Below are 13,835 nucleotides of genomic sequence, written 5' to 3' on the forward strand. Positions count from 1 at the left end.
TTGTCCCATTAGGCCCAGGGGCACCAAGGCTCAGGTACTGTCCCGGCTGAGATCAGCTAACGTTATTCTGCCAACTGTGATCACTCCCCCAATAGCTCAGTGAGTATACCCAGGGCAAACTGAGTCACGCAGACCAGCAAGAACCCTGGTCCCACCCCGATCTCATTCAGGACTGCAGTGCTACAGTTGGACTCAGTGCTTCTGGGAGGAAAAACCAGCCAGGGTTTCTGCTCCTGATATCTAACCAGTGACCCCCTCCCCGATTGACAGTGTGTCTGTTAGTTGGCAGGTGGGGACAGGCGCAGGCTCAGGTGTGAGGCCCCCCATGCCCACATAGTCTGCTGGTCCTCACTGTACGGGCTCACACATGAAGAATGGCCACTTAGGGGAGATGGTGGAGGACTGTTGGTGTCTGTGTAACCCAAACCCCAAAGAGTCTTCAGTAAAATGGCTGCTGAGTCCCGAGTGCCCTCATTTACATAATCCAGGCTGACTCTCCCTACTGAGGGAGTGCTGCACTGCCTGAGGTGCCGACTTTCAGATGAGATGTTAAACCGAGGCCCCGTCTGGTGGATGTAAAAGATCCCATGGCACTATTTTGAAATAGAGCAGGGGAGTTCTCCCTGGTGTCCCGGCCAATATTTATCCCTCAATCAACAGAACTGAAACAGATTATCTGGCCGTTTATCTCATTGCTGTTTGTGGGAGCTTGCTGTTCACAAATTGGCTGCTGCGTTTCTTATATTACAATAGCGACTGCACTTTAAAAGTACTTCATTAGCTGTAAAGTGCTTTGGGACGTCCTTGGGATGTGAAAGGCGCTATATAAATGCAAAAGAACCAAAGGCGATATGAGGAAAAGCTTTTTTACAGCGAGTGTTTAGGATCTGGAATGCACTGCCCGAGGGGGTGGTGGAGGCAGATTCAATCATGGCCTTCAAAAGGGAACTGGATAAGTACTTGAAAGGAAAAGAATTGCAGGGCTACGGGGAAAGGGTGGGGGAGTGGGACTAGCTGGATTGCTCATGATTAGAGCCAGCGTGGACTTGATGGGCCAAATGGCCTCCTTCCGTGCTGCAACCTTTCTGTGATTCTACTTTTTCTTTTACATATATTATAATGAGGGCCACTGACGCGGCAGCAAGTTTCCTGTTATTCTCTCAGAACTCAGGTAGGGTAAGTTAGACTTTACACGTGCGACTGCTCCTCGGATCAGCTGGGACAGGCGGGAGCCAGGAGTTTCTGAGCATGAAGAGTGCGGAGAGTTTCAGTAGTGATTTCTGCAACACTTTTTGCAGCAATTTCTTTTGCTGTTCTGCCCCCACATACCTCGACTTGATGCTCACTCCCGCTGACAGGGTGAAAGCACCAGGAGATTCTCCCTACCACACCTGCTCATCCCCTCCCCACAGTGAGGGCCTGTCAGGGGCAGGACTGGCCGTACCTCCTGGACATCCCCTTCTCTACATTTCTCATGGAGAAGGAGGAGGAGCATAGGGTGAAGCATGGGAGAGTCAGGCAGCATTTCAGGAGGGTGGGCCCTAACACATATTACCCTCAACTCCCATAAAATATACAGGCAGCACAGGCCATATTAGGCCTTACTAAGGAGATGTTAATTAGATGAGTGCGCTTCACCCAAGAGATAAGAGGACAGCTCTGACACAACAACAGATCCCTGAAGGCGGCGGAACAGGTAGATAAGGTGGTAAAGAAGGCATATGGGATACTTGCCTTTATTAGCCGAGGCATAGAATATAAGAGCAAGGAGGTTATGATGGAGCTGTATAAAACATTGGTTAGGCCACAGCTGGAGTACTGTGTGCAGTTCTGGTCGCCACACTACAGGAAGGATGTGATCGCTTTGGAGAGGGTGCAGAGGAGATTCACCAGGATGTTACCAGGGCTGGAGCGCTTCAGCTATGAAGAGAGACTGGGAAGATTGGGTTTGTTTTCCTTGGAGCAGAGGAGGCTGAGGGGGGACATGATTGAGGTGTACAAAATTATGAGGGGCACAGATAGGATGGATACTAAGGAGCTTTTTCCCTTCGTTGAGGGTTCTATAACAAGGGGACATAGATTCAAGGTAAAAGGCGGGAGGTTTAAAGGGGATTTGAGAAAGAACTTTTTCACCCAGAGGGTGGTTGGAGTCTGGAACTCACTGCCTGAGAGGGTTGTGGAGGCAGGAACCCTCACAACATTCAAGAAGCATTTGGATGAGCACTTGAAATGCCATAGCATACAAGGCTACGGACCAAATGCTGGAATATGGGATTAGATGAGACTGGGCTTGATGGCCGGCGCGGACACGATGGGCCGAAGGGCCTCTATCCGTGCTGTATAACTCTATGACTCTATAACTGCCATTAAAACAGCTCCTTTAACGTAGAAAAGCGTCCCAAGGCGCCTCACAGGAGCAGTAACAGAAATAAACGGATGCCAAGCCAAAGGAGGCGATATCACGAGGGGCTATCAAAGAGGGGTGTTTTAAGGAGGGTCTTAAAAGAGGAGAGGCAAAGGGTCTTAGGCATTGTGCTCAGAGAGGGAGACGGCCAGATGCCGGGCGTGTACTGCTGTCCCGAGAGACAGTGGGATCAGGCAGATGGAATTCCAGCCATCGCCATCCCACTGGGCCCTGGATCAAATGTCCTGGCGGATGGAGAAGATCTGTGACCTCCTTCATCTACTATGCACATCCATCCTACAGAGCTCTTGGATGGTGGCCTATCCTACAGAGCCCTTGGATGGTGGCCCATCCTACAGAGCCCTTGGATGGTGGCCTATCCTACAGAGCTCTTGGATGGTGGCCTATCCTACAGAGCCCTTGGATGGTGGCCTATCCTACAGAGCCCTTGGATGGTGGCCTATCCTACAGAGCCCTTGGATGGTGGCCTATCCTACAGAGCCCTTGGATGGTGGCCTATCCTACAGAGCCCTTGGATGGTGGCCTATCCTACAGAGCTCTTGGATGGTGGCCTATCCTACAGAGCCCTTGGATGGTGGCCCATTCTACAGAGCCCTTGGATGGTGGCCTATCCTACAGAGCTCTTGGATGGTGGTGACTGGTTCAGAATTACAGAGGTACAGTGGACCATGTGCAGCAATGACCATTCAAGTGTGACCAGTCTCCAGCAGGTTGATAATGCACGGTTCTTGTCATTCTAAGCATCTCATTGCACTAGCTGAATGGAGGAAATGATACCCACGTGTAGCTCTAGTACCACACTGTAGTTTAGTAAGTTGCTCCTTCACGTGGCTGGATAATGTTGGATGATGGTGCCTAACCCCTTTCCTGATAACCTAAAGTGGGAGATAGGCCAGTGATAAGCATCCGTCTTATGGATGGCAGCCACAAGAGCAGCATCCTAGCGATTTGCTGAGAGGCAGCAGCTTCTCACTACAAGTAGACCTGTCCGGGCAACGAGCCACTCTTTCAACTGACAACACAAGTGAGACTCTCCTCTGCATCCAATCCCTCCGCCAGGGTTAGAGTTCCCAGGCTAATGACCATCTAACATCTTCGCTCATGTAAACTCACAGGGGACCATGGAAAGGTGGGGTTTAGATTTTCTCCAACCACGCACACACACACACACACACACACACACACACAAACACTCGTACTCACACTCACACATACATTTACACATATTCACACTCACACGTGCACTTACACATACACTTACACACACTCACACTCCACATGCATTTACACACACACACACACACACACAGACTCACACACACACACACACACAGACTCACACACACACACACAGACTCACACACGCACTCTCACAGGCAATGTGTACAAGGAGCCTTTCAAGTTTCATTATTGATCTAATTGATTCCCCTTTTCCTCTTTCAGCAATGTGACAAGTCCAAAACAAACAAATTGGAAGAGCATGAGATTGAGGAGTTCTGTAAGTTCCTGATGCAGCGACCAGAGTTGGAGGAAATCTTTAACTATTACTCGGGAGAGGACCAGATCCTGACTGGCACTGAGATGAAGAATTTCTTAAAAGAACAGAACGAAATCGGCACTGACGAAAATGTGGTGACGATTATACACAAATTCGAGCTCAATGAAACAGGTATGAGAAATGTTCACTGTTATGTTGCCTGGAAGGGGATAACATCTGTACAGCTGTTTATAATAACACCTGGATTTATGTAGCACCTGCCTTGTCCAAATCTCTCAAAGTGAATATTTTACGAGAAGTGACTGTTTCCAGGTGGATAAATACAGCGGCCACATTGCAACAAGAACATCTCACAAACAGCCTGGAGATGGATGACCTGTCTGTTTTTAATTGTTTGCTTTAAGGGCGACTCTTGGCCAGGAAGACTTCCTGTTCTCCTTCACTCTGCACCCAAACCACCAGAAGAAGCAGGTAGCTTAACGTCTCATCTGTAAAACAACTCCGTGACAAAGCCGCACTCCCTCAGTACTGTAACCCTACATAAGGTGTCCAAATGCTAGTGAAGAGCTCAATCCCACAACCTTCTGACCCAGAGTCAAAGCTACCAACGGAACCAACATGATGTGCTGGTCACCATGTGACGTTGGTGTCGATAATTAATCGCCTGGCAGCCTAAACCCTCCTAGTTTCTACTGTCAGCGAGCAGGTTATCAGTTAATTAATAACCCAATTAATAACTGGCACCAATGGTACTGGGTGACCATTTCACAGGACATATGTTGATAGCCCCCCCACCTGATGAATGTGACAGAGTCACAGGATGCCCCATCTCGTGGCTCAACCAAGAACTGCCCCAGCTCGTCAGAAGTTAGTGGTCCCGGGGGTACTGCTCTGCCTTTCTGTAAGATCATGGCTGATTTTCTACCTCAACTCCATTTTCCCGCCCAATCCCCATATCCCTTGATTCATGTCCAAAAATCTATCGATCTCAGTCCTGAATATACTCAACGACTGAGCATCCACAGCCCTCTTAATTAGACAATTCCAAAGATTCACAACCCTCTTAGTGAAGAAATTTTTTCTCATACCGGTCCTAAATGGCCGACCCCTTATCCTGAGACTATGACCCCTCGTTCTAGACTCTCCAGCCAGGGGAAACAGTCTCTCAGCATCTACCCTCTCAAGCCCTACTGAATGTCAGTACAAATGCCAGCTGGGTGTTCCTGGAACTTTGCATTATAGAAGGAGGCCATTTAGCCCCTCGTGCCTGTACTGGCTCTTTATAAGAGCTATGTACTTAGACCCATTCCCCAGCCCTTTCCCCACACTCTTTAAAATTTCTCTTATTCAAATATTTATCCACGTCCTTTTTAAAAGCACTTCTGGATTCCTAGTCCATAGAAACATAGAAAATAGGAGCAGGAGTAGGCCATTCGGCCCTTCGAGCCTGCTCCGCCATTCAAAATGATCATGGCTGATCCTCTATCTCAATACCATATTCCCGCTCTCTCCCCATAACCCTTGATGCCTTTTGTGTCTAGAAATCTATCTAGCTCCTTCTTAAATATATTCAGTGACTTGGCCTCCACAGCCTTCTGTGGTAGAGAATTCCACAGGTTCACCACCCTCTGAGTGAAGAAATTTCTCCTCATCTCAGTCCTAAATGTCCTACTCCGTATCCTGAGACTGTGACCCCTCGTTCTGGACCCCCCAGCCAGGGAAACATCCTCCCTGCATCCAGTCTGTCTAGCTCTGTCAGAATTTTATATGTTTCAAATAGAACCCCTCTCATTCATCTAAACTCGAGTGAATACAGGCCGAGTTGACCCAATCTCTCCTCACATGACAGTTATGTTTTCCCGCACTAATGTAAAGTGAACATTAAAAATGTGCACTTCCCTTTTCCGTAGTGTTTGTACGTAGTAATCTCTTGTTTTGTGCAATTCCTGGAACATTCCTGCCTCACTCCCAATTGATCCTGTCCTGATTGACAGTGCGAGGAAAGTCCCATCTCCTTCTAATGGCCCTTCATCTCTCTTCACAGACCGAGGACTCAGTGGTTCGACGTCTTTTAATAAATAGTAATCTCTGCATTTATATAGCACCTTATCACATTGAAACAACTCAGAGTGTCTCACACAGTGAGTGTCAAAGTGCAGTGACTGTTGTTATGTAAACAAACACTACATAGGAGGAAATTCTAACCTAACCCACCCATCAGGAAACTGACTGGATCGGGAGTAATGGTTTTACACCACACCCGATTCTACTCTCCATTGAAGTCAATCCAGAGTGATATTGGGCAGGGTGTAAAACCACCGTTCCACCCAATCCCTTAGGCTTCCCACCCAGCAACTTAGGTTAAAATTACCCCCTACTTGACACTACATTACATAAGCTCCTTGGGACGTTTTACTCCGCTCTGTAAATGCAAGTTGTTGTTGTTACATCCTGCTCCAACCCAAACAACGATGAGACGAATGATCAGTTATTCGGTTTATGATGGTATTGGTCGAAGGGGGAATGTTGACCCGGACAGTGTATTAAATGTGTTTTTTTTGTGGCTCAGTGGGCAGCACTCTCACCTCTGAGTCAAGGTCGTGGGTTCAAATCCCACTCCAGAGACTTGAGCACAAAATCTAGGCTGACACTTTGGTGCAGTACTGAGGGAGCGCTGCACTGTCGGAGGTGCCGTCTTTCAGATGAGACGTTAAACTGAGGCCCCGTCTGCCCTCTCAGGTGTAGGTAAAAGATACTGCTGGCACTATTTCAAAGAAGATCAGAGGCGTTCTCCTCAACCACCATCACTAAAACGGATTATCTGATCATTATCACATCGCTGATTGTGGGATCTTGCTGTGTGCAAATTGGCTGCTGCGTTTCCTACATTACAACAGTGACCACACTTCAAAAGTATTTCATTGGCTGTAAAGCATTTTGGGACATCCTGAGGCCTTGAAGGCCACTGTATAAATGCAAGTCTTCTTTTTTTTCAGGGAGATGCTGTCCCTTTAAGAGGAAGTTAAATGTTCCTAATCTGTTAAAAGTGTAATCACAGAAATTGAAGGAGATTAAATGAGTGAGATGTCGAGTGACTGGTGTACTGATGCAGACGCTCCCTTGCTCGATCAGTAGTGGTGATTCCTCCATCCCAACACTTATAGGGAGCATGGGTCGGAGAATGGTGGGACAGAGTTATAGTCCTATCTCCGGCTCAGCTCACTGCTTGCTATTAGCACAGGCTGACGGAATCAACCCGTGAGTTTCTATGTTAAATTCATGAACCAGACACTAGTGTATTTCATTTAAATAGTAATATTGTTGGTTTTACCAGGACAGCCATATTTGGGTGGGTTTTGGTGGGAGTGTAAGCATACAGTACATGCTATGGTACTAAAACATACACTTAAAAGACAGTATTTACAAACACACCTGGTGATGTTTTGGTCAGGGGATCTCAGACGTGTCACAATTCTGAAGTCAATTGATCAGACCTTTATCGAATCCTAGGGGTCTATAGAAACTGCCAGTCTTTGTACCTTTCTCTCACCCCCCCTCTGTGTGACAATCTATATGTTTCTGCATTATATGATTTTACAAAAGTTAAACTACAAGGAGAATTTAATGATCTTGTCCCTTATCAATAATTGTAGTTTTCCTTACTTAATGAGCTCTTTCTTCCATTGGGCTAATGAGATCGGTATAACTCCCTTACTCTGTTACCATATCCATGGTTTCACTCTTATTACATATAATCGCTATTCAATTAACCTTTAATTATAAGTCTGTTTTTGAATCGGTATCAGTCAATCTCTTGATCCTGCAGGAAATCCTGTAAACCCCAATTAAAAAGGATGATATATACCCAGATGTTTTCCTTTGCAGAACTAACTGTTTTTCTGAAACTTATGAATCAGTCTGCAATGGGATGTCTTTAATTAGTTTTACCGAAATGATTAAACTGACCATTGCTGTAGGATTACAATAGTTCAGTGGGTTAGGGTTAGGGTTCACTGCTTTAACCTTGACTAGGCTAACAGTTAACATTACTACCATATAAAGAGAAATCAATAGCAGTATAACATTAGTAAACTTCAGGGCAGTCTGATTACCCCTATCCTTACAGTAACCCCTCTGTTGGCTTTAGAGTATCTGAGGCCAACTCTAAACATTATTTCATCAGCATCACTTATCTCTCTCGATCTATTTTGTTACATGATCTTTACTATCTCTATGATGAATATTATTATACATTGGATGGTGAGCAAGTCCTTAAAACTTATTTCTCCCACGTACTAACGTACATCAAAAAGTCATCACCTGGATTTAAAAGATCCTCTTTTATTATTGTCTATATTGTGGATGATTTTAATTAGATGATCCTATTTCCTGGTCATTAACTGTTCTCATTTTAGTGTCTATCTGGGGGAATCCACCCTAAATTTGGGAATTTCTAATTTTATACCTATTTGAATTTCCATCCCTCTGATTGGAACCGTTTTGAAAACAGGTTGGTGATTACGAGGAGGAATTTATTGCCACAGTTTCCCATCACTGCTGCAAATCAGGGCACGGGGGGGACCTGTGACCTGTGCTGGAGCATGTTATACAGTACTCGCAGACCCTCACCCTGTTTCTGTGCCTGCTCTAAATCCAGTAAGTTTGGTGCAGAAACTGGACATGCCTTTCTGGTTACTGATGCTATTTTAAACGCAGTGTTCCAATTATCACCCCCTCAAGCCCCAGGATGTGTTAGTCCATCAGCCTTATCGTTACCTTCTGCAAGAGGGCCCTGTTTGCCGTGATCTTTCACATAGGAACATAGGATCAGGAGTAGGCCATTCAGCCCCTCGAGCCTGTTCCACCATTCACTGAGGTCATTAACTCCATTTACCCGCCTTCGCTCCATATCCCTGAATACTCTTGGCGAGCAAAAATCTATCGATCTCAGATTTAAAATTGAGCTAGCGCCTACTGCTTTTGGTGGGAGAGAGTTCCACACTTCTACCACCCTTTGCGTGAAGAAGTGTTTCCTAACTTGTCTCCTGAATGGCCTGCCTCTGATTTTAAGACATAGAACGACTGGAGAGTGCCTGATGAATTATTGGATGATCTGCCCAATGAATGAAAGCCGCTTGCCTGCCTGAAGGGCAGATGGTCTGTGAGGGAATTGTTCGGCCAAGCTGCACCTGATAGAAGAGTTCGAGGGCTGGTGCAACTGGGCTGAGTGTGGCCAGCAAGAGCGGCTGTGGTCTGCTGTGGGGCCTGAGTGGTGGATTGTGTAAAGGCCAAATCTGGTATACAGATTCCCATCTACACAGTAGCTGGAACCATCAACCGAAAACCGGAGGGAATCAGAGTTCCTTAGTCCCGGGGGAAAATACAACAGGCAAATTCTTGGGTAGATCATGCTGTGGGAGGGGACGGCTCATGGGGGGTCACTCTGATAGAGGAGTGGGTGAGCCGGGGTGGGTGTCACTCTGATAGAGGAATGGGTGGGCTGGGGGGGAGCGTGGGGGGGTCACTCTGATAGAGGAGTGGGTGGGCCGGGGGGGAGCGTGGGGGGGGGGGGTCACTCTGATAGAGGAGTGGGTGGGCAGGACGGAGGGCCGGGTTCGGGGGGTCACTCTGATAGAGGAGTGGGTGGGCAGGACGGAGGGCCGGGTTGGGGGGTCACTCGAATAGAGGAGTGGGTGGGCAGGACGGAGGGCCCGGGGGCGTCACTCTGATAGAGCAGTGAGTGCAGGACGCAGGGCTGGGCAGTGTGTTGGCCAGTGATACTGTAACCTGCAGCAACAGATACCAGGGAGCGAACTGAGCATTTGACACCAAACCACCCTTAATCTGATTGGATAGCAGGACGGGAATAGGGTAATGGGCTGTGTGCAGATTAATGGGATCAAGCCCATATACCTGAAATGTTTAAGAAGGTCACGAGGATGCAGGATATTCCAGCTCGACTGTAGTCAGGAGGTGTGATGTATCGGCAGTGGGTAGTGTTAACCATGTTATTCCTGACTCAGGACAGAGGCAAGTGCGGATTCACCAGCAGCCGCCTCAAGGTGAAATGGTCGGGGTCAAGGCCGGTGCGGAGACGACCGCCCGTTTTAGCCATTCCACAGATTCGGTCTCCTTCTCACCCCAACTCCACTCAGCCCCCTTTCTGAGGAGCTGTTACAGTGGGACGGTTATTACAGGCTGAAATCCGGGTGGTAGTTCACCAAACTTAATAAGGACCGAAGAGTATTTACAAAGGTCGGGAGTGGAATTCAACAAATTACTTGAGGTTTCATCAGCTGGGCTTTGGAAGGATTACATTTTAGACCGGCCTTTAATAAAATGGACAACAGCTCCCCAGCCGCACAGGTGCTGCTGTTTAGTTTGTGTTACTAGGTAAACACAAATTGCTGGGCAAGAAAACTCATCCAGTACCTGTCGCATGTGGAGGTGAAAAATAGCTGGGGAATTTATTTTAATTCATTCTCGGGATGTGGGCGTCGCTGGCAAGGCCGGCATTTATTGCCCATCCCTAATTGCCCTTGAGAAGGTGGTGGTGAGCCGCCTTCTTGAACCGCTGCAGTCCATGTGGTGAAGGTTCTCCCACAGTGCTGTTAGGAAGGGAGTTCCACGATTTTGACCCAGCGACGATGAAGGAACGGCGATATATTTCCAAGTCAGGATGGTGTGTGACTTGGAGGGGAACGTGTAGGTGGTGTTGTTCCCATGTGCCTGCTGCTCTTGTCCTTCTAGGTGGTAGAGGTCGCGGGTTTGGGAAGTGCTGTTGAAGAAGTTTTGGTGAATTGCTGCAGTGCATCCTGTGGATGGTACACACTGCAGCCACAGTGCGCCGGTGGTGAAGGGATTGGGTGTTTAAGGTGGTGGATGGGCTGCAATCAAACGGGTTGAAACCCCTGTGGTAAACAAGCCTTCAAACCTAAAGGACATGCCTTCCACACACTCCCTACATATTAAAAAGCTCAGATGTTGGATGCCATAATTCCCCATTTCTATGGCTTTGTTGTGAAATAAAATTGCTTCATTTCATACACATTGAAAATACAGAATAGAAAATGCAAACTGCTAACTCTAGGCTCCACAGTCAAGGTGCAAATGATACATAAGTTAATGATTTCAATAAAATCACGAGTGCTTTTTGTGAAGCAGTCAGATCAGAGCCCATGGCAATAACTCCAGTGTGTGCATCTCCTGCAACATAAGGCCTGTTCAGGCTCCTGCCTTCAAAGAGCACAGTTGCTCTCCACGAGTTCTGACCTTGAGTGGTCCAGGCAAATAGAACAGGTACAGAGGGGAACTAGTCATGTTAACAAAACACAAGTGCTGCACACCAAGAGAAACTTAAGAATGGTGTGTGAAAGAAAGACTTGTATTTATATAGCACCTTTCACAATATCCCAAAGTGCTTTACAACCAATGAAGTACTTTTGAAGTTAAGTCACTGTTGTAATGTAGGAAATGCAGTAGCCAATTCACACAGCAAGGACCCACAAACAGCAATGTGGTAATAACCAGATAATCTTTTTATTGATGTTGGTTGAGGGATAAATATTGGCCAGGACATCTCCTCTGCTCATCTTCAAATAGTGCCATGGGATCTTTTACACCCACCTATAAGGGCAGAGAGGGCCTTGATTTAACATTTACATTTGAAATACAGCACCTCCAGTATTGCACTGGAGTGTCGGCCTAGATTATGTGCTCAAGTCTCTGGAGTGGGACTTGAACCTACAACCTTCTAACTCAGGAGGTAAGAGTGCTGCCCACTGAGCCACAGGTTACAAGTAAATTGGTAGATTAGAAGTTCACAAGGCAGGGCAAGAGATGCCTCACCTGCTCCCTCCATGTGGGAACTTGCTTTGTCCTCTACTTGCTGCCTCTCCCAGGGAAGCTTAGGAGCTCACCTTCAACTCAGGTAACACCAGCTGAGGTGAAAATGAATTATTTTCTTTAATGGAGCTGTATTAAATCTTCAAGACTTATTTTGCGATGATTGTTATGGGGCTCATCGACTTTTATTCCCAGCAATAAAGTGTACCACTAACTAAGGTCTTAACTGCAACTGAACTGTGTGACTGGTGTCCTTATCCAAGGTGGGCATGTGCCTTCAGGCCTAGTACTCGATTTTCCCCTTGAGCCTATGCAATGATTCCCATTATTGAACTTCAAATCCCATGATGCCTTTGCTGCGTTGGGCGACAGGAATTCATAGAAAGAGCTCAGAATGAAGATGCTTCAGATGAAATCATTTCCTTGTTGGCCAAAACAGACAGTCTCCATGAAAGAACAGCCCGACATAAGAAATGCTGGCAGTCGCAGCAGCTAAAAATGATTCATTCATTTAAAAAAAACAAGCTGATGATTAAGAGCAGTGGAAAGATTTACCAGACAAGCCCCAACAACTAGGAAAAGTTACAGAGCAAGGAGTGAATCGTGCCAAGTGACAGAGATGGCAAAAAAATAGAATAAAGACCAAAGAGGGGAGAAATCAAAGAGTGAAATAGATCAATATAAGGCAGGCACTAACAGATCAAAGAAAGCATTTCGGAGGAATTTCTTTATACACAGAGTGGTGAGAATATGGAACTCACTGCCACAGGGAGTGGTTGAAGCAGATAGCATTAATGCATTTAAGAGGAGGGTTGATACATACCCGTGGGAGAAGGGAATGGAAGGATAGGGTGATGGGTGGGAGGAGGCTCATATGGAGTATACACATCAGCATAGACCAGTTGGGCCAACTAGCCTGTTTCTGCACTGTAAATTGTAAGTAATACAACACAATGATCTTGTTTTGGACAAATATGTTCATATCCAGGGCTTGCTTTCAAAGACTGGCTAAGGACATAAGTCATGCCCTCAACATCACTAAAACAGATTATCTGGTCATTTCTCTCATTGCTGTTTGTGGGAGCTTGCTGTGCGCAAATTGGCTGCCGCGTTTCCCTAAATTACAACAGTGACTTCAATTACAACAGTACTTCATTGGCTGTAAAGTGCTTTGGGCCATCCTGAGGTCGTGAAAGGTGCAAGATAAAAACAAGTTCTTTCTCTGTTAATGGTATCTGGGAGCTTTCCATGTATTTAGTTAGAATTCCAAAATCCTCTCAAAATATTTGAATGATCGAAACTCAGATATCACACTAGAAGAGGCTGTCACAAACACACAGCAACAACCAGCAACTCTGCCAAGATTCACCAAATGAAGGTTGTCATTGTGAATTTATGATTGGAGTGTTATTGCGATCACCTATTGATCTACCACAGGAACTGTCATGTGTATTAATCAGCCACTTATCAATCATGGCGGAAGACATTGGGAGGATTTGACCTAACTGCGCTATATCAGGGTAATGCCTCAGAGTCCAGTCTGTATTTGCTGGTATCACTTCAGGTCAACTTTGCGGTAACTAATAGAACTCCAATAACTTGGAGCCAGGGCTGTGTTTCACTGAATCAAATCACAAACCACGAGTAACAATTTATCCAAATTTAAAATAGCTACAATTATTCATTTGTAATTTTATTCAGCTGTTATATTTTCCTTCAAAATGTTGTTCCAGAAATTGAGAGATTGGATTGAGCTGATGACTGAGTAAGATTGGCTTGGCTTGATTTGGGCTGGATTGGGCTGGATTGTGTTGGATTGAGCTGAGTTGAGTTGGATTGGGTTGAGTTGGGATGGATTATAGAATCATAGAATCATAGAAGTTTACAACATGGAAACAGGCCCTTCAGCCCAACATGTCCATGTCGCCCAGTTTATACCACTAAGCTAGTCCCAATTGCCTGCACTTGGCCCATATCCCTCTATACCCATCTTACCCGTGTAACTGTCCAAATGCTTTTTAAAAGACAAAATTGTACCCGCCTCTACTACTGCCTCTGGCAGCTCGT

General features: G+C 46.2%; 1 protein-coding gene across 3 annotated transcripts in view; it reads left to right on the forward strand.

Annotated features, from left to right (window-relative positions):
* The window catches only part of LOC137300039 (1-phosphatidylinositol 4,5-bisphosphate phosphodiesterase delta-3-like), a 167,257-nt gene that overhangs the window by 76,270 nt on the left and 77,152 nt on the right, over positions 1–13,835 (forward strand). For all 3 annotated transcript variants that reach the window (XM_067969131.1, XM_067969129.1, XM_067969130.1), the window contains exon 5: positions 3,869–4,094. In XM_067969131.1, the coding sequence (XP_067825232.1) occupies positions 3,869–4,094 (226 nt within the window). The remainder of the gene's footprint in view (positions 1–3,868; positions 4,095–13,835) is intronic.

This window comes from Heptranchias perlo, chromosome 30 (assembly GCF_035084215.1).
Source record: "Heptranchias perlo isolate sHepPer1 chromosome 30, sHepPer1.hap1, whole genome shotgun sequence".
NCBI lineage: Eukaryota > Metazoa > Chordata > Chondrichthyes > Hexanchiformes > Hexanchidae > Heptranchias > Heptranchias perlo.